The 21,906-nt window shown below is 39.2% G+C and overlaps 1 protein-coding gene across 2 annotated transcripts; it reads left to right on the top strand.

Moving 5' to 3' along the window:
• The first annotated feature begins 1,871 nt into the window (after positions 1–1,871).
• cul3b (cullin 3b) lies at positions 1,872–20,560 on the top strand. Of its 2 annotated transcripts, none has more exons than XM_078246386.1 (16): positions 1,872–2,139; positions 3,626–3,823; positions 7,046–7,159; positions 9,446–9,606; positions 10,425–10,539; positions 11,965–12,193; positions 12,656–12,801; positions 13,462–13,638; positions 13,935–14,105; positions 14,441–14,548; positions 15,178–15,302; positions 16,126–16,222; positions 16,597–16,731; positions 17,620–17,806; positions 18,205–18,350; positions 19,355–20,560. In XM_078246386.1, exons 1-16 carry the CDS (start codon positions 2,077–2,079, stop codon positions 19,484–19,486), a joined length of 2,304 nt encoding a protein of 767 aa, XP_078102512.1. In that variant the 5' UTR covers positions 1,872–2,076; the 3' UTR covers positions 19,487–20,560. The 2 variants fall into 2 exon arrangements, with proteins under 2 accessions (XP_078102512.1, XP_078102514.1); XM_078246388.1 differs by having other exon boundaries at positions 16,600–16,731.
• Positions 20,561–21,906: the final 1,346 nt, after the last annotated feature.

A 21,906-nucleotide genomic window follows, 5' to 3' on the forward strand; every position in this document is an offset into this window, starting at 1 on the left:
CACATTCTGCATGTAGTTAAAGTAAAATCATTATAACTTGTTTGTACAGTATCTAAAGCTTTTCTTAGGAAGAGGCTCCAGGGAGGACATGCCCACATTATATTTTGCCAAGAATACAATGTATTAAGCTCCTAAAACTAACCAACAGATATATATATATATATATATATATATTTATATATAAATAAATCAAACAGAAATGTTTTTGGGAATATGCATCACTTAAGAATTTGACATGGGTCATTTCAAAGGAATGCATCTGTATTTAATCAAATTAACCCAATTGAAATTTGACAAACCTTGCTAGAAACAAAGCTATTTTAATTGAAAGCATTTTTTATTTATTTTTTTATTTAACCTTTATTTAACCAGGTAGGCCGTAGAGAACAGGTACTCATTTGCAACAGCCAAGAAAAGCATAAGCATACAAGACAGCATACTGTTTCAGATTCATTGAATTTGGCATCCCAATAAAATTGTGAAAAAAAATGTAATTAAAGCTATTCCAGTTTAGAGAACCTTTGAATTTAAAATTTAAATCAAATATTTGATTTATGAATATGAGAAAAATTACATAAACGTATAGACTTTGCAAATATGCCAAGAGGTGTAGGCAGAAAAGGAGTTCATCCAGCTGACCCAAAGACTTAGGCAACAAATCATACCCCAAACCACCCAATCACACCAAATTAAGCTGGAACAAAAAGAAAACCCATAACATGGCACAAAGCTAATCACAGGGTGGACTTTACACCAGCACATTATCTCACCACAGTAGAAAACATAAAATAATAGAATAGAAATTCAGAAACAATTTGACTTTACAATATGCACATAGACATACTGTAACACTGACATGGGCAATTCTGCTTGAGTATTTTTTTGCATTTATTTATTTTTTTGTTTTTTTGTTTTACTTTTGATACTATACATTTTACATTATTTCTGTAGTTACTTGAGTAAAAGTTTAAATGCAGGACTTTTACTTGTAATGGTGTTTTGTTTGGCAGTGTTGGAAGAAGTATTCAGATGATTTATCTACTTACTGTGTAAAAGAAAATTGTTACATGTAAAAGTCCTGCAATCAGGGGCGGCCTCTAGCTGAGCGTGCGCCCCATGTAGACTGAGGCCTTTGCAGCAGCCCACACTCTTTGCTGCGTGTCGTCCTCCATCTCTCTCCCACCTTTCCTGTCTATCCACTGTCACTCAAAAAAAGTCCTGCAATCAAAAATGTTACTTAAATTAAATTACAGAAGTATTTGCAATAAGATGTACTTAAACTGTCAAAAGTAAAAGTACTTATTATGCAGAATGGCCACTGACAGTGAGGTTATATTCCTATATTATTAGATTATTGTTATTGATGCATTAAAATGTAAGCAGTAAGGTACTTTAATGCTGCAGTTGGTATACACAACAATGCATCATATCTTTTGTATGTAAAATCTTGTAAAATTTACAAGTAGGTGTCACTGTTAAATGTAGAGGAAAGAAAAGTATAATATTTCCCTTTGAAAGCAATGTAATGGAGTAGAGGTAAAAGTAAAATAAAATGGAAGTACTCAAGTAAGCCTCAAGTAAATCAAAATTGAAGTAAAGCTACTGGATATATTGTGGTATTGCTACTTTTATTAGTAAAGTAAGTACTTTCACCACTGTAAAATAGACTCTACTTCCAGTGTAGAATTACAGTACAGAATAAACTATTTAATGAATTGAATAAACAATACTCCCTGCTGCACAGTCTGTAATAGCCTATATGTGTGTGTGAAAATGTAAATTAAAAGTAAAAGTACAGGTGCAAGTAAAGTTGAGAAAATTGTTACAAATTATTAGTTTCTCGCGTGACTTGGAGTGCGTGAGCTCTGCGCAATGAGAACTGCAGGTAGTCCGCCATTGCTGTATGAAAAACTATCGGATTTGGCGTTTGGCTGTCAACAATAAACTTGCGGTGCCGGGACGCGGAGCTACGAGGTCGAGTGAAAGCTCGTCGGCTGCTCAATTAACCAGTAGTCACTCCCGTCCCTCCCTGAAGAATACTTTCATGTGAATACAGAGCCCACGGCCGAGGCAACCATGTCCAATCTCAGCAAAGGCGGCACCAAGAAGGACACCAAAATGAGGATACGGGCCTTTCCTGTAAGTGCACACCGCAATAGGTGCTCTGCTTGCCCGACAGGCGGTGACTCGATCACCGTGGTCTGGGCTGTTGGCTAAATGCTAACAGGCTAACCAGCTGGGCAGCAGATATGACTTGCCTATCCGTAAACAAAGTACAGCCCTCAAATGGTCCAGTCTGTTGATTAGGTGGCTACTCCGTTATATTACCAGCTCAGTGGGAAGTTTTAAGAATCACTTTAATTGTCTTTAACTGCCTCAGAACTCCCCGAACGTTAGCTAACATATTGGATCTGTCGTCATAGCCGATGCTAACGTTAGCCCTGACTCTTGACACTTGTTGTTTTGACCGTTTTTGGCTTTCTTTATCAAATGCATGACGTCTGTGCGTCTGAGCTCTACATTTGTCTGACTTTTGGTGCACTGAAATGCCAGCTAGATTTCCAACTGTATGCAAGAACAAGCAGCAACGTCACGTTTCTACAGCTATAGATGGATGCTAAAATAAACAAATCAGTTAACTCAACCGTAGGTTATGGGTTTGCATCAATGATTTGTAATATTAATATCAGTAAAAGATCTAAGTCTTCTTTCTGTCGTTTTTTTCAGTGATAAATTGTAATTTAGGATTCCTCTCCTCGTCCACCTGGCACTCCCTTTGTCTGCAAGTCCCTGATAGACCTCATTTATGGATTGACCTCATTCTGCTTAAATTGAAATTTCAGTCTGTCTGTGACTGGCTGTGTGAGACTGTACATCAACCAGATACTTGTTTTGTTACTCCTCTATGAGTAATTGAGTACTTTCAAGTTATGTGCAAGTGACAGTGACTAACTTGTGTTAATACAGGGGACCTTTAGGACCCATGTGAGCCTGTTGAATGTGGCCCAGTCCTTACCGACTTGCAGCTAGAACAGCATCCTGACATGCATGTGTTTGGGCTTGTCTGCTTAGAAGGAGCACACACTGTTCCTCCTCACTAGCTGTGGCACACATTACGTTTTCTCCTTTGACCAACATGGGTTTAGCTATTGGGAAGTCCCCAAGAACTTCTTAGGTTTAAAGCATATTTGCAGTTATAATAATGCCCCACAGCTTATGTTTATTACAGTCATGTTCGGACCTTTTGGATGTAAGGTGGCATTATTGCCCTTATTGATTCTTCCAGGTAGACCTTTTTTCCAGGCTTAGTACAACTGTCTCATTTACTTTAATGAGTAGGTAATAAACAATTAAACCTTGTGAATTGATGATTATTAAATCGTATAGACATTTAACAAGCCTGTGGTTATTGATGGGGATCAATTAGGTAGACCATTTATTCTTCACCCCATCCCCTGGCCCTCATTTCCAATGCAGAAACAATTTTGAGGACAAAACTACACAGAGGTGGGAGTCTATCTGCATCGGGAGGCTTGATTTAGAAACAAGATCCTTGCGTCTAAGTGTACAAATAATCATAGGTAATGGTCATCTTATTTAATCTATTACTGGCTACCTTTTGCAGATGACGATGGATGAGAAGTACGTCAACAATATCTGGGACCTTCTGAAAAATGCCATCCAGGAGATTCAGAGGAAGAACAACAGCGGCCTAAGCTTCGAGGAACTGTACAGGAACGCCTACACAATGGTGCTCCACAAACACGGAGAGAAGCTGTACACAGGTCTGCGGGAGGTCGTCACTGAACACCTTATCAACAAAGTAAGACTAACACAGATTGCAGGTATTTGCAAAACATTAGGCATGATTTGATAACTATTTTGGGATTACACAAACAAGGTAATTACTCCTGTTGTAAACACATTAGTAATTCCTTAAACTCCCTTGAATCGCTGTAGCAGGCAAATGTGCTTCTTTTCTTTATCAAAGGAAATGATAACACACAGAGAGGTGCACCTCTTAAGCTTGGTTCATTTGCCAGTCACTTAAAGTCAAGTGATGACACATTGCTTTATGCCCCTTTTTGTTGTTTGAAAGTATATTTGACTGCTATTTCACTCAAGTGTGTAATAAATAATTATCGGTTCATACTTTAATATAAGATACTCAATTTAGAAATGCTAAAAATCATAGTTGATCTATGGTAACAGTAACAACAAAGAACATTGACATGTGTATAGTTACTACAATAATAAAGTAAATTGAAATGGAATACACCTGGATTGAATTGTGGATCTGAATTTAAGATGGGCAGTCTCTTTTCAGTGGCCTTCTTGGTGCTAAACAGAATCTGGCATAGACTTTATATTAAGGTTCATGTTACTACTTGTGTCGTCCTTGCAAAACAAAGTTAATATCTGAAAACGAGCTGTTTCCATTCATGAGCAGCCTTGTGAGGGTGAGTGAGTATTGAATGCAGTTAGAAAGCTGGGTAATACAATTTCAGAGTTTTTTTACACTTGTCTTGTGTAATGGGAGATTTTTAGAACTCTTTAAGGATCACGTAGACCTCCTTTTCCCAATTTCTGTAACTTGCTTGAAGCGCCTGGGTTTGTGGATAGGGTCCTTAAGTTGTAATTTTGTTCTGGGTTTTCAGCTGCACAATGCTGGTTTTCTGTCTGCTAGCCTTTTGTAAAACAGGTTTTGCCTTGTGTATTACGTTAGCAACAGTATGTCTTTGAATGGCACCTTAACAGAGCACAATTATCTCAAACTGGACATTTAGTTTTGGATTTGCTTATAGAAATCTATTGAAAGTGAAATGGCAGCCATGTCAAATGTTAGTGAATTGGATTATTCTGAGCAGTCTGTAAAAAAAGGGATGGAATTCCAATGCTGATCATGTAACTATGAGATTAATTTGTTTTCACATTCCTGCTGATACATGTAAGTTAGAGAACCCATCAGTGAATACATTTCCCAAGCTGTCACTTATTTTTTGTTGCATACTGTGTAATTTGTAACAAATTAAGTTTGGCCATGACATCTGTAATGAATGTTTCTGTGCAGTTTACAGTGTGCAGATACCCAGTGAGCAATATTTCAGCCGCCTACTGTTGAACAGCAGCCAGATGGTTTCACAGGTTAATTAAATATACATTCTCAACTTGGCAGGTTTAGTAAATTAGCAGTCGGGGAATGTCAACAAGCGGCAGTTCAAAGACGAGAGAGCCGACACCTGAATGAGTTTTTATTATCTAATAAGTATCCAGATGTCACTTTCGATTGAAGACGGCATTAATGGTTTGGAATGCAGCCTAAAATCTACAAACTTATCTCAGACACTTCAGCCAGACTGAAGAATTGAAAACAATTCAAAGATGATGATTTTCTTTTGCATCTCAACTAGTTACTACTACTTATATCTTAAATATGTTATAAACGTATTTCTATGCAGCAGTCACTCTACTTTTCAGTTTGGTTAAATAGAGGCCTATTAATTGCTAGCATCAAGAATTATTGACAGGATTTGGAGATGAGATTTTTTTTTTTTTTAACAATCATACAGTTTGAGTTTAGACTCTAAGCTTCATATGTTGTTAAGCTCCTACCAGGCCGAACAGCAGGTGAATTTTCAAGCCAACATAAAAGAGCAGACGGATACAATTCCTATAATTTCATCTAGACAACGGCTGAAGAAGCTCTTAAAATCCCGGCCACCTTTTTTCTACAAAACGCCTGACCTTCATGGGTCATTTTGCTTCTTCTGTTGTTTCATAGTCACTCCAAAAAATATGGCAATGACTATATACACAGTGTTCTTGCTCCATAATATCTAATGTCTAGATGCCAATGGATGAAATTTCACTCTTGTTTCAACTTCAGTTATTCACAGTGGTCCATCACATCCTTCTAAATAGCATTTCATCAAAATTGCCAAGTAGGTTTTCATAGCCATGACATTTGCCTTAACAAAAATAATGAACCAAGTAAGAGAAAATAATAAAGAAAAAAAGCAAGTACTGAAAAAAGCAAGAAACATAAAGGGGAAATAGAAAAAGTAGCAATAAAAATATGAAAAAATATTGTAGAATATATCTGTTTTTAAAATGAAAAAGCTGGGCTCCTGGGTAGCTCACCTGGTAGAGCAGGCACCCATATAGAGAGGTTTACTCCTTAACGCAGTGGCTGCAGGTTAGAATCCGCCCTGCAGCCCTTTGCTGCATGTCATTCCCCCTCTCTCTCCCCTTTCATGTCTTCATCTGTCCTATATAAATAAAGGCCTAAAATGCCCCAAAAATAGTCTTTAAAATGAAAAAGCTGTACAGTTATGCACAGGAAGGTTCGCAATATTGACCAAGGAATGTGCAAACTTTCACAGTATGAAGTACAAAGGTTATGTGCATTGTACAGAGATGATAATTCAAAATTTGTGTTACCGTAATGCATTGAGACAGCTGTAGAGACTGTACGTTAATTAGGCCTGCACGATTAATCGTTATAAAATCGTGATCTCGATTCACCCTGTTCACGATTTAATTTTTAAATAACTTTTTTTATATATTTTTTTTTTTTATGACTTCGATTCTCATTTAATTTTATGAGCCAACTGCATCACAAATGCTACTACTTCTGTGAGTTTTGTGATGTGCAATGTGCTATAGTTGCCAAAAACCTGTGAGAATTTTTTTTTATTTAGAGAATTGTGACTCACTTTTTAAGAAAAAAGTGAGTCTTGATCTTGAGAATTAGTAAGGGCAGAGGTGATCATCTCTGTCTAGAAGGAGAAAAAAGGGAAGTCTGTGTGCCCTTAAGAATCTTACTCCATGGAGAAATATACAATGCTGAGTCACACTGCAGTGTGACCACTACCAAGCTTTGTATGCCTGACTAGTAAAGAAAAGGTATTAAAGAAACCGCAAAGTAGGGTCACATTAAAATACTGCATAACCAAGAAATCACAAAGTAAATGTCAGCATGAAGCAGCATTTTTTAATTTTGTAGTATACCCACTTCATGCATGTGTGTTTGTCTCCCCGAAAGGTACGAGAAGATGTCCTCAACTCCCTAAACAATAACTTCCTTCAAACCCTAAATCAGGCCTGGAATGACCATCAAACAGCTATGGTGATGATCAGAGACATCCTTATGTATATGGTGAGTTGCTGATTTCTCCCGGGATTCTTATTGAACACATTGGCACAGCTTAATAACGGCACACATCAGTGAGGAGAACACAACAGAATTATAAAAGTGAATACTAGTCATTATTTTAGAAAAAGTTGGGCTTCAGTGAAGCTTAAGGTACTTCTTATTCATTCTTTTATCATGTTTTTATTGTCTTTTTACCCTATCACCTGTTAATTTCATTTTGTTTATTGAATACATTTATTTAATAATTATAATAGATTAATTTTTTTCTGTCCTCTAAAGGTGCCCCATCTATTTTCACTGTTTCATTTTTAGTATGTGTATATATAGTTAGTTAGTATGTATGTGTATTGGTTTGTATGTGCTTTACAAATAATAAGATTTTTATGCTTTTATAATTAGACACTACTGATATTCCAGAGGAGTCGGAGTCAAAAAAATTTTTTTTTCAAAAACTAGGGGTGGAATGGTACATGTATTCATATTGAAACGGTACGGGCGTCTCGGTTCGGTACATGAATTTACACGGAGAATACATGGTATAAAAACAAATACAACTTGCGTGCAAATTAATTAATGTAATGCGGAACTACTGTTAGATACGCGTTTCTTTAGGGACACCTAATCTGTAGCCCCCCGCTCTGAAGCTCCCGAGCTCAGCCTACATGTCAACGGTCCAGTGAGTGAGTCAGAGCTAGCAGCAATAAGGATGAGTAGCCTAGCCTATAGCGAGTGGTGGCGACCCACAAGAGTTAGACATGCCGGCCTCTTTAAGATCGCAAGTTTGGGAAAACTCTGGTTTCCCAGTCAGTTACAGTAGTACAGGCGAGAGAGTGGTGGATAAGACGGGGACTGTGTCAGCAGTTGTTGGGTATGTAAGTGGAAATACATCTAACATGCTAACGCATATCCAACGCCAGATATGCCAATCACTGGAATGAGACCAAAACAAACTGTCCAACTTCTCCCTACAGTGCTTAACCAGCCTTTAGATACAAATAGGGCCAAAAAAAATCACTGAAGCAATCGGAATTTACATGTCATCTTCAATGCGCCCATATTCACTCGTAGAGGAACCTGGCTTCAAGTATTTGCTGTATGTACTCGAACCTCGTTACAACATGCCATCCCGTCCACACATGAGGCAAACTGTCCCTTATATAATATAACCCAATATACAACCAACCACGGGCGTTGACGGAGCACGAGTTGTCAGCTGCACCCTCCGTTTTACTAACGACTGATGGTTGGACTTCGCGTGCTATGGAAAGCTATCTCACGGTGACTGCTCATTTTATTGACTGAGTGGGAAATGAAAGCGTCAGTTCTACAGACGCGGCCCCTGTATGAGCAGCACACAAGCACTCACCTAGCTGAGAAGCTGCAGGAGGTCGTGGCAGAGTGGAAACTAGAAAGGTATGCCTGTCGCACTTAATAGCAAGAATACTTCTTTTTTTTAAATCTTTTGTGGGGGAAGGTCTCGCCTAAGTAGAATTTTGTTTTGTTATTCTTCTATGTAATTTGCACTTTCATAAATAAGAGATGCTGTATTTTCAGTTTTATAGATGATTGTCTTATTTTGTTTACAAGTTGCATATGGAGTCTGGAGATGATGTGGGGTACTCTTTGTTTACTGTTTACATCTTACTTTACATACTTCAGGCTGTTGCAGCTAGCTCAGGGGAGAGACTCTATGACACTAGGTGGTACAGCCTGAGACATGCACAATAAAAACAAAAATTGCCTTCTGCATTTTTGTTTTGCTTTTCCCTCCATTGTACCGAACCGTGATGTCTGAACCGAGGTATGAACCGAACCGTGACTTCTGTGTACCGTTCCACCCCTATTGTAAACTATTGTTAGGTTCTATACAAATATATATAAAGTTATTATTATGTATGCTATGACTAAAGAAAGAATGTCTTCTGTCACAGTGGTTCAGCTTCAGCTACAACCTTTATTGGCAATAAGAGAACATGTCTATGCAGGACTAAAATTTGTGTAGAGGGAGTGTTGTCTGTGCCAGATATTTCAGTTGTTATGTCAATGTATAAGTGAGATATATGAAATCTGAAGGCTCAGTCTGGAAGTAAGACTGAAATTAAAATACCCACTGTACCACACACGATCATGCTGTACATCAGGAGTTTAGTTTAACACTCAAGCTTAAACCCAATTTTAAGGATGACGCTGAAACTCATTTAACCACATAAGAGATGTTAAAGGGGAAGATGCATATAGTCAATGTTGACCAAGACATTACTTGTTCTTTTTTTTATGTTTGTCTCACAGGATCGGGTGTATGTACAGCAGAACAATGTAGAAAATGTCTACAACCTGGGTCTCATTATCTTTAGGGATCAAGTGGTTCGTTATGGCTGCATCAGAGACCACCTCCGACAGACCCTGCTGGACATGATCGCACGTGAGAGGAAAGGGGAGGTGGTGGACAGGTAGATTAAGACTCCCAGACAGGATTTATTGCATGACAACCTCATTAACTGCCAGTTGATGTTGACAAGTTCATTTTTATTTCAGTTGCACATAAATTTTGATGAAAATGGAATTCACATCCTTCATATTTAGTCAGATAATTTAAGGGGCTGTACTCGACATTCAGAACATTAATATAGCAGCAAACCAATATTTTCTATGTAAAAAGATATGGTGGAGTTATGGCGTCCTGAGCAGAGAATGAAGTCACACTCCCTGTGTGTGTTGTATTCTGAGCTTCTCAGTTCTTTGTTTTAATAGCCAGTCTGTACGCACATGTATGTTAGTGCATGTGGCCGTGAAAAACAAAGTGGGTATTTCACGTATTTGGGAATGGTCTGTAAGAGCAGTGTAGAGGTAATCCCAGTCCCTTTTTAAGGAAAATGTTAAATCATCACAGGGTGCACCAACAGGATAAATCTGTGTGGGGAAAGGGAAAGAGCAGCACTTGCTTCTGCCTCATTACCAGCTTTTGAGGTGCCCTTGAGCAAGACCCTGAACCCCAACTGCTCCAGTGGAGCTTCTCAGTGGCCAGCAGATCCGATTGTTGTACTGGGCAGCTTCCGGGTCTGAATGTGTGTCAATGTGATCAGGGCGTTTCTGCAAAAGAGAGGCTTCCTTCCCTGAATAAATAAAGTTTTTTTCTTTGTTTTTTTTTCTGTGAACAAATTAATCAAAAGTTAGTTGCCACCAATAGTAAGTGTGAAATGAGCGTCCAGCAATGTTTTTTTTGTTCTTCTGTGCCTTCAACATTTTGTGTGCTTCTCCTCTCCACCAGGGGGGCCATTAGAAATGCCTGCCAAATGTTAATGATCCTCGGCCTTGAAGGGAGATCTGTTTATGAAGAAGACTTTGAGGCACCGTTCTTAGAAATGTCTGCAGAATTTTTCCAGGTTTGTGGTAGAACATACTTTCCCCAACTGTTCATTGTTTATCTTGTATTTGGATCCAAATTATATTTCTGTGGTCCTTATAAATAAAATAAAATATAGTGTAAATTAAGGCTTAGCAATTTTATCGATTCTGCGATATAAATCGATATTTTTTTCCCCAAGAAAGTATTGATTTTTAAGCCACGAGTATCGATACATAAGTCCCATTCAAATCCCCCGTGTTTACCCCCGTTCACGTTGCAGGGCAGTCGGGACTCACCCAGAAATGGCGAGCGGATGAGCCTCTCAAAATCTGACAAATCTTTTAAACTAACCTTTGTCGATCTGAAATGAAGACAGATTCAGCAACTGCACGGCCCATTTCTCGCTTAAAATGTTTTCTGAAACACATTTCGGTGAACTAATTTAGTACAATATGAGATCGTAATCTGAACAAGCCGCCATGACAGTCTGGCTGTGAATTTCCGGAGAAAAAAGAACCACGTGACGTGTTTGTCCAATTAGCTGCCGGTTTTCATTTTCTGGGAAACAATCAGACTGTTACTGGAAACAATACAGAGCAGCGCCGCCTGCCGCTATGGAGACGTATTACGTTTCGCGCACGCGCAGTGTGTATGCTCAAGTCGGCGTTTCTTTCGGTGTGTTCTGAGGAGAAGCCATGGTACTATGTTTACTTACCTGGTGGCTAGACTGGCTACCTCATATGTTCAGTGTCAAGCTAAAAAAGCTGTCAAAGAAACTGTTCAGAACAGGCCGCTTGCTGCACTTTTTAACACTCCATTGTTAATTGCAATACTGCACTTTATTTACTTTTCAAAGGCTTGTAAGCTTTCAATAAATGGAACTAATTTTCTCAACACATCTTTGATTCATTTTGTCCAGCATTTGCAAGCTGTAGACTCTCTGTCCAGTCAGTGACATATATTGTGTAATTGATGTTTTTTAGTTTTCAGTTCAATTAATTAAATCCAAGTAAATGGAACACTCACAAGATGTCACCAAAATCACTGTCCCCTTTAAATCTTTCAGAAAATAATGTAAGTGTATCGAATTATATCGAATCGTATCATTGGCTAAATATCGTGATATATATATCGTATCGTGAGCTGAATATCGTGTATTGTATCGTGAGATTAGTGTATCGCTACAGCCCTAGTGTAAATACAGATGATTCTTGAAACGTCTAAGGATCAACACCGCAAGTTATTTATATATATATATATATATATATATATATATATATATATATATATATATATATATATATATATATATATATATATATATATATATATATATATATACACTGTAGTACGTACTGTAGGCTGGATGACCAAAGTTGTAAAAAAGTGCAAAAATATGCAAACGAGTTTGAGAAACATTTTTGTCTCTTACAGCTTATAAGTGTTTCTTGTTTTCATTTAGATGGAGAGCCAAAAGTTCCTTGCAGAAAACAGTGCCAGTGTGTACATAAAGAAGGTGGAAGCCAGAATCAATGAGGAGATTGAGCGGGTGATGCACTGCCTGGATAAATCTACAGAAGAGCCTATTGTTAAGGTGGTGGAACGGGAGCTCATCTCCAAACACATGAAGACAATCGTAGAGATGGAGAACTCTGGCCTAGTCCACATGCTCAAAAACGGGAAGACAGACGGTAAGAGTGCTGCAGTCCTTTGTTGCTTATGCCTTGTGTCTTTAGCATTTGTACATTGTCAAATATTTAAATTTAGTAAATTACACATTACACACGTTACATTTCATATCTCACTCCAAAAATATAAAAAAAGAGAAACGGAAATCCCCAACACTCTTCAATAAGCTTTGTTACTGTCTATTGCAAGAGATATGTTTATATTTATAATATATATATTTTACTAGATGAGTAATGCAGTCGCAATGCTCCCCTTGCTCATTTCACAAACGATAAGATACAAGGAAAGTAAATTTGATTGCTAGATTTAGAAGAAACTGGGACTGTAGTGCTGTTGCTTCAGCAATGCCTTCGGAAAATATTTTTACATCACTACGCTCGGAGGTATTTCAGTTCACTCTGCACAAATAAGCCTCCTTCTCTAATGTGTGTGCTTGTGTGTGTATTCGTGCATATCCATCACAGATTTGGCGTGCATGTACAAGCTGTTCAGCAGGGTTCCCAATGGGCTGAAGACTATGTGTGAGTGTATGAGCTCATACCTGCGGGAGCAAGGAAAGGCTCTCGTGTCAGAGGAGGGAGAGGGAAAGAACCCTGTAGACTACATCCAGGTAAGATGATGGGGTATCAGGAGACGTTAGAGTGCAGCAATGTTTTTGCTTAGTCTTGTGAAACTTGTTGTAACATTTTCAATTAATTTGCTGCTGCAAGAGTAGGAGGCCGTTCTGATGGTACACACGCTCTGTTGACGCACACTATAATCCAACCGCATATATTTTAGGTGAATAGAGAGATGTAACCTTGTTAGTAATTATGGAGTCATTTCTACAGGCTCTGCACACTTTAGCACACCATTGCGTGCCCAGCCTTAGCCATAATGTACTTCCATAGCCTCCCAGCAGAGGATAACTGCTCTGACCCCCTACGTTTGTGGCCACAAGCCATGATGGTCTCTGTCTGTCCTCAACCACACTGTGTCGTTGCACAGTACTTTATAACATGTGCGGTCATTCAGGCCACTAGAGAGAAGGCACTTCTTTTTAAAAGTCTTGTTATTCTCATCTTTCAGTGCTTTTGAAGCTCCTGTGTGAAACAGTCTCTGTGGTTTGCAGTTCCACTCCTGTTCTTACTCTCATCTAATTGACAGCAGCGTGACTCTTTGTTGATGAGACCGTCTTTCCCTGTTGGAGTTGTAATTGCTGTGTTAAGCTACCCGTTCATGCACGTTGCTGCTGTATTATCCTTAATCATCCCCGTCTCCTTTCCTGCAGGGTTTGCTGGACCTGAAGTCCCGTTTCGACCGGTTTCTCCAGGAGTCCTTTAATAATGACCGGCTCTTCAAACAAACTATTGCAGGCGACTTTGAGTACTTCCTTAACCTCAACTCTCGCTCGCCTGAGTACCTCTCACTCTTTATTGACGACAAACTGAAGAAAGGAGTAAAAGGGGTGAGCGCTCTGATGGATACATACTCATATTTTATGACACACTACAGATGTTACCGGCCTGCTTATTCCCAAATTAATGCCACACTGCACCATAAAACCATTTTGATTTTATGCCAAACTACATATCTCCCAAACAAGCAATGCTATTATTGCTTATATTTATAAGTAGGGAATGTCCAAACCATGTATGTGTGTTGGAGTATCGTAGGAAATAGGGAGTCGAGGGGGTTTATCAGATTATTGACTCTGTTTATGACCATCCTATGTAACCTGCATCATTTTGTTTTTTTGGCCAGTTGACCGAGCAAGAGGTGGAGTCTATACTGGACAAGGCCATGGTGCTGTTCCGCTTCATGCAGGAGAAGGACGTGTTTGAGAGGTACTACAAGCAGCACCTCGCCCGCAGGCTGCTCACCAACAAGAGTGTCTCTGATGACTCTGAGAAGAACATGATCTCAAAGCTCAAGGTGAGCAGGAGTGTGATATAACTAAAGTAGGAATAAAATAATGAGATTTCCCTCTAGGTGAGGAGATCTGGTTATCCAGCTCCAGTGGCTTTTTTTTTTCTTTATTTGTGTCAGACAACTTGTGTGATCTTGTTTATAGTGTTATCTTAACCCCTGTTGTAGGGATTTAAGCTTCATTCAATGTGTAGATACATTACAAAGGTTAGGGGAAACATACAGGAAGCAGGCTGTATGAAATTGACAAAGATCTGATGACCATCATATGAGTTGTTGATTTACCTTGAACAGCCTTCGATTAACTAAATGTGATTCTTCTTCTGGTCTTAATTGCTCAGACCGAGTGCGGCTGTCAGTTCACCTCTAAACTGGAGGGCATGTTCCGGGATATGAGCATCTCCAACACCACCATGGATGAGTTTAGACAACATCTACAGACAACTGGGGTGAGGAGACGCTGCATGCCACAACTCAATATGTCAAAAATAATGAGCCCATTTGCGAACTGTAATCAGTACATGGCTGCTTGACTGACTGAGCATTGCTGCGTTGCTCAGTTTCATAATTACAATTATGTACCTAACTATCCATATCCTGGGAATACATGGTGCTAATTTCTGGCTTGTGCTGTCACATGACTTTTTTGTCACCAGAGCCTCTGTCACTGTATCTGATTGTCATTGTATGCTGAATTAAGCGTGATTCATGTTAGGAATTATATTAGTGAACTGTGGAGTATACAGTAATTATTTGTTGACGCTTTTGCTTAATCTATAGCTAGAAAGTCCTTTTTAAACCTATTTTTCTAATTTATCTACATTTTTGTCTTGTGAAATTAAGAGGTTTTGAATTAGTTTGGATGCATCACAGTGATCTGTTTCAGATAAACTGAACTTGTACCTAGTTTGTGTCAATAGCCTGTAGTTATGCTTTGTCTAATTAAGTTATGTCTTCTTTTTTTTTATCTGTTTCTAACCTAATTGCACCAATAAAAACCAGTGTAGCAGTGAGCTACGGGGTGTAATTACATCAGCGTAGACTGAAACCTGATTGTGTGTCTTTTTTCTAACTCCAGGTGTCACTTGGAGGGGTTGATCTCACTGTGAGAGTCCTGACCACGGGATACTGGCCAACACAATCAGCAACACCTAAGTGCAACATCCCCCCTTCACCGCGACATGCATTTGAAGTCTTTAGAAGGTTAGTCAGTTGTACACTAGGAGTTTATTGCTTATGTGTGTGAATGGTTTCATAACGGCACTTTGTTTTTAGTGCAAGGGTTTCTGAAATGTGTGATCCAAAATGAAGAGTCTTACTAAGCCACATTATGTTTTGTTACAAATGGAAGCTGACCAGAGTAACCACCTTGTTTCAGTTCCTGACCTATTATTGACGATATCAGCTTGTGTCTGTTCTAGGGGTGATGCCAAATAGTGGAATATTCTATGCTTTGATCTAAGGAGCCTGATTCGACTGCCAATCTCAGTCGAATCTTCGCAGAGGCGTAAAGCCCCAGTTGATTCACAACGAGACGAGTTGAAACTTGTAATTGTTGGCAACGCACCGGTCTGCAGTGTTCTGATACCTGCCAATAAATAAAATCATAAAACTAGCAAAAAAGAGGAAATATGCAGTGTTGAGAGAATGGGAGAGGACACAGTTAAGTGTAGGCCATCTATAAAAATGAGTTTTAAGGAGGCGTTTAAAAGCTGCAGTGGAGTCAGCCGATCTCACACTGAGAGGAAGGCTGTTCCAAAGCCAAGGGGCAAAAGCCGAAAACGCACGGTCACCCTAGTCTGGTTGGTGGAATAGCTAAAAGATTTTGATCAGCTGATCGTATGGGCTCAGCTGGGCTATAACGGGTTAAAAGCTCTTTAATGTAATCTGGAGCAAGACCATGGGTGGCCTTGTATGATATAAATATCAACATATTGCTGTAAATTAAATGTGAAAATAAATCCATCTCCTCCATGACAGATTTATTCTCAGATGCTAACCTAGAGTGACTCCCCTCTGCTTGTAGGTTTTATCTTGGTAAGCACAGCGGCAGACAACTCACACTGCAGCACCATATGGGCTCTGCAGATCTAAACGCCACTTTCTACGGTCCAATCAAAAAGGTACGTGCCACCTTAAAATGGAACATCACATTTCTAAACTACTGTGATTATGCCATAGCTTAAAAACAATATTTTTTGATGGGACAGTGTTACAATGATTTACAAACACTAAAACTAAATCTTTGTGTCATGTGAATGTTAAGAAGTAAGTGTTTTTAATTTTCAATGTGTACATTTTACTTAGTAATTTTACCGAGAATGCAAAACTGTCAAGTAATTGGCACTGGCACGTCATTTCTTTCAAGAAGTTGTGATAATTTTCTCTTGTGAAGATGATCTGAAATTTACATTGTAACAGAAAACATGATTTCTCGTGAAAGGGAGTTCTGAATCATGTTCTTAGATTCTGATCTTTCATCCAAACATGTCAAAAGGAGGATGGGTCAGAGGTCGGAGTGGGAGGAGCCCAGGTTACCGGCTCCAACACCAGGAAGCACATCCTGCAGGTCTCCACCTTCCAGATGACTATCCTCATGCTTTTCAACAACAGAGACAAGTCCATATTTGAGGTACACAATTTAATACCTTACTGCCCTAAACAATGTAACAGTAAAGCGGTTTTCATATATGAACTCCGACTTATGTCTGAGGAATCAGGTCCCAACATTGTCCGGAGTTTACCTTGCACACATGTATCACACAACAGGAGATTGTCCGTATCCGATGCCTTCTCTCTTACTGGAAATACTATACTTACTGGATTTAGACGAGGGTTGGCACTTGGGTAGAGAAGGCAGCAGACAGGACATTACCTAGGCCTAAAGGTTAAAGAAGCGAGCTTGTGACTGGGAGGTCGCCGGTTCAATGCCCAGACCGACGGTGGGGAAAGTGAAAGAGCAGCGCTTGTCTGAGGTGCCCTTGAGCAAGGCCCTTAACCCCAACCGCTCCAGTGGAGCTGCTCAGTGGCCAGCAGATCAGACTGTGGCAGCTTCCAGGTGTAACTGTGTGAATGTAACAGGTCGTCGTTGCAAATAAAAACAACAACAAAAAAACTGGAGTCGTTTGGTCATAACAACCAAGTCTCTTGCCGTTTTCGGCGTCAGCCCTTACCAATAGATGTTCCTGAATCTTTATTGTCATCAATAAGTGGCTTGCTGTAAATTTTCACACATTCTGCGCAATCAGAGATTACACAGACTTTGTACCAGTAAGCTGGCAGGGTAAGCTGGCAGGGAACCGACTGATTCGGACATTTGCATGCAGCTTCGCCGGGTAATGTCTAGATAATTTTAGGTTGCAGTTCATGTGTGAAAGCCGCTTATGTTAGGGTTCCCCAAGTTTGACAAAATTTCAATTTCAGCAGAAAAAAAAGGCAGTTTCAGATTCTTGCTTTTATCTCTGTTATGACTTGCTTATTGTTTTGTCATGATCCCGAACTTGATCTTTTCACCCTGTAGGAGATCCAGCAGGAGACGGACATTCCAGAGAGGGAGCTGGTGCGAGCGCTGCAGTCTCTGGCCTGTGGGAAGCCCACTCAGAGAGTTCTCACCAAGGAGCCCAAGTCCAAGGAGATTGAGAATGGCCATGTGTTTACAGTCAATGACCAGTTTACCTCCAAACTTCACCGTGTCAAGATCCAGACAGGTACACAAAATCATGATGTCTTCGTAAGACCTGCACAGTAACGTATTTAGAATTTCTGATGGATTGTTTAAGTGGTCTTGCGCTTTCTGAAGATATAAAACAGTTCATAAAATTGCAGCGCTGAACTGTAATGCAGCCTTTAAGAGAAGGAAAGATATTAGGTAGTATGATATTTTGATGTCATGTCATATTCTAATGTCATGGTATTCAGTAAACAATGAAATGCATAAGCCCCATGTACTGCATGTATAAATGTGTAAAACAACTTAAATAGTACCTGTCACCTCATCACAGTCAAATTATTTTAAGCACTTATTTGGGAAAAGAACATGTATACCTTCAGCCACACTTGACTTCTTGTTTTTTTTATTTATTTTCCTTTGTTGTGCACCACCTAGTGGCTGCTAAACAAGGGGAGTCAGACCCGGAGAGGAAGGAGACGCGACAGAAAGTGGACGACGACAGAAAGCATGAGATCGAAGCAGCCATCGTTCGCATTATGAAGTCCAGAAAGAAGATGCAGCACAATGTTCTAGTTGCTGAGGTCAGTCAGCTGACATGGTTTCATTAGCTCCCACATTAGCATATTTTCCATTTGCACATTTTCTCCCCTTTAGTGAAGCTCCTCGTGATGAACTTTATGATTTACAAGAAGTATTCCTCAGCACGGAAACATTGAAAGTTTCACCCCATACAGTCAATAATAGGAAGTCCTACAATAATCTAATTATAATATTACTATAATATAGGTTTTTTTCTTTCTTTTGACCACAATTGATAGTCCAGTATTGTAAAAGAACAGAAAATAAAGGCAACAGGTGTAAAACATGGTGATGGTCATGGTTAGGCCTGGGTACCGAAACGTGGTGCCAATGGGGCACCGGTTCCGACGTAAACGGTAGTAACGAGGAACATTTTTTTTAAGAAGCATCGCTGCACGGGACGCTACGTTACTGTTAGCTTAATTAAACACAATGGTTAAAATGCTGACAGCTTAAGTTAAGCGGTGTAAAGTGTGACTGTATTTCCCTGTAGAGGATTCCAACACCGGCACGTAACAGTCTGACTGCAGCTGCCGTTGTCGGAAAAACACAGACGGTGCGTTTACTTGAAACTCGCCAGCCTCGTGGTGCATTCAAAGTTATTGTAAAATACCCTTTTCCCATCTGGTGCTTGTTTTTGTCGTTTATCAGCAATTTACTGGTGAAATAAGTCATTGTTATAAGTTATTGTTATTACATTATTAATCAATCATTTAATTTTGACCATATGGCCTTAGCAATAAACAAGCCATTCTTTAATGTCACCAACTGTCATTTTGTGCTCCTTTTTTTATATTATATACATTATATATATATATGTTTTTTTTTTCGGTTCAGGCACCGTTTAGGCACTGGCCCCGTTTTTTAAAAGTATCATTTTAGCACCGGTATCGGAAAAAACCCAAATGATACCCAACCCTAATCATGGTAATAACATGAGTGATGATGATGATGGGGTGAAAAGTAGGATGTACTGATGTTGTTACTGTTTTTGGTGTCTTCACAGGTCACGCAGCAGTTACGAGCACGGTTCCTCCCTAGCCCTGTAGTCATCAAGAAGCGCATTGAAGGACTCATTGAGAGGGAATATTTGGCACGAACACCGGAGGACCGCAAAGTGTACACTTATGTAGCATAAAACAATGAATGAAGCAATGAATTCAAAGAAAGCTAACATCGAGTTGAGTGAAACAGAGCCTTGTTTTTTTTGGACTGCAATGCGTTTGAATGAACTTGGAAGTGCTTTCATCATTGATTCTGGGAAACACTGGGAAGCTTACATTTTCTTCCATTAAAAATGTGTAAAAAGAAAAATAATGCAAAAGATGGGGAAGTTTTCTAGCAATGTTAGATTTCTTCTGCTGAGAGAAATGAAAGGAGGGGATCTAGTTTTGTACAAAATCATGTTTCTTGTGGCCTTTGGAGAGAATTGGGAGAGCCTGTTTGCAAATTAACTACGTGCTGTTGAGAACGAGCGTAAACATGTTAAAGCAAACGTGCAGCTACATGGAGACCAAGAAAACATTTGAATTCACTCCCCTGTTTTAAATGTTGATGTCAATGTGTTATGTTTGTTTTTTGTGGCACATTGATGGCTGTACAGGTTGACAGACACTTTTGGCCTTTTCCTCCCAGAGGATTTTAAATTTAAAGAAGAGGACAAAGTGTTAACTGGTACAGACCTGGTTTACAACAGCAGTAAAAGACATTGTGAGTACTGGAGAAAACATGAGTGCTTAATTTATGTTGAAAATATGTCTGTTTTTTGAGGTTGTTTTTAATGTCTGAAATGAATTAAGTGCACCTCACATAGCTGAAATATTTAATGCCATTTTCAATATTTTGGCCAGGTCTGAACTAGTGGTTGGAGAGATTAAGATCTAACCGAGCAATCAGGGCAATAAGACACATGAAAGCTCCATAAATGGTGTTTTGTCTCTCATGACACATATTTCACTTCAGGCCTGCTGTTTGATCGGCCAAAAAAAATTATCTCCTCTCTGAATGGAAGGTTCCTTGTGGTGCAGCTTTCAAAGCAGAATTTCTTTTCTCTTTTTTCATTCTCGACTGCATTTTCGAAAGGGTGGAACCAGTCTAGCACCATGTTCTAATGTGTACAAATTGTAAAATAATTATTGTACTCACTGCAAAGGTGGATTGTACAGGGCCTTGTTTTCATCATATTAAATGTAGAATAAAAAAAATGAAGGGATGGGTTTTTCTTTTTCATCTTTCATGCGAAGGCCTTGACAAACCTCAGAAGTACTCTCTAGTCTCTAACCATAATTGAAGCTTAGCTTAGTGTTCACAGGAGGAACTTTATAGGCCTCTGTACATTGTTTAGCCTCCTACAGTATTTTGAGATGGAAGTGCCACTTTTCTTTTTCTTTCAAGAAAACAAACTTTCTTAAAATGTTGATACTGAGAGAGGTGTAGATTCAACTGTATGGTCACTTTGGAGGCTATAGTTTGTGTTGCTGTCGATTCATTTTGTTATACTGAAAGGTGTTTCCAATATTAACCCTCAAATATAAAATGAATCAACAAAGGTTTCCAAACAACACAAGCACCACTGTGGTAGAATTTCCAGCTTACGAACTCATGCTATGTAAATTGAGACAGTAGTACCCCAGGTCTCATTCAGGTCAGTGTCCAACACAACAGCAGTATGTCATAACTTGTTTAAGGCAGAAGGTAGTTTAACTGTATGGTTTCATAGATGACGGGAGGCGTAATGATAAGACAGTGCTGCCTCAAACACTCCCATCCTGCCAAATTCAGTGGAGGAAGTTAACACATAACACAGACTCGCATTCATACGTGCACACCTAAGGATGGGCTCTACTGCAGTATGGTCAGGCTGACATTGTTTTCCGTCTGCGCTGAGGTGTTTGGGTTCATGATTTAGGTAAGCACGTGTTTACGGCGTCTGCGATATCTTTGTTTACATTGAAGGTTCAGCTAAACTTAACACCTCCAGCTTGAGTTTAAATACACCCTCAGGGAGACAGAAATTTTAGAATTTGGAATGGCACTACATGAAACTACATTGTGGTTAAACTGTATTGCTAATCCTAATTCTTCTTGATCGAGATTTCATTTAATGCTTCTGTGTAGTGTTTCCTTAACACCACAAACTAGATAGATGGATAGGTAGATAGATAGATGGACTTTATTAATCCCAAATTGGGAAATTACTCTGTTAAAATTGCCAAGGACATACACACATTCTTACTTACACACAAACCAAAAATACAAGAAATATACTAGAAATAATAAATAAGTTTTTAAAAAAAGTGTTATTGTACAGTTTAATGGAATGAGGCAGGAATGATTTCCTGTAGCGGTTTATGCGACATCAAAGCTGTCGAAGCCTCTTGGAGAAGGTGCTCTACTGGTGAACCAGTGTGGGGTGGGGAGGGTGGTCGGGGTTATCCATGATGGATAACAGTTTGTTCAGTGACCTCCTCTCCACCAAAGCTTCAAATGTCTCCTGAAAGCCTTCAAAATGACCACAAAGTTGAAGCAGAATGAAATAACAACTCATCCGTTGATATG

The sequence above is a fragment of the Sander vitreus genome, chromosome 3 (genome assembly GCF_031162955.1).
Source record: "Sander vitreus isolate 19-12246 chromosome 3, sanVit1, whole genome shotgun sequence".
Taxonomy (NCBI): Eukaryota; Metazoa; Chordata; class Actinopteri; order Perciformes; family Percidae; genus Sander; species Sander vitreus.

Excerpts from the sequence above, each read along its gene's own strand:
- cul3b (XM_078246386.1), top strand. The coding sequence starts at position 2,077 with ATGTCCAATCTCAGCAAAGGCGGCACCAAGAAGGACACCAAAATGAGG. Across the intron at positions 2,140-3,625 it reads TGAGGATACGGGCCTTTCCT|ATGACGATGGATGAGAAGTA; the intron begins GTAAGTGCACAC and ends TACCTTTTGCAG. Across the intron at positions 13,639-13,934 it reads TGAAGAAAGGAGTAAAAGGG|TTGACCGAGCAAGAGGTGGA; the intron begins GTGAGCGCTCTG and ends TTTTTTGGCCAG.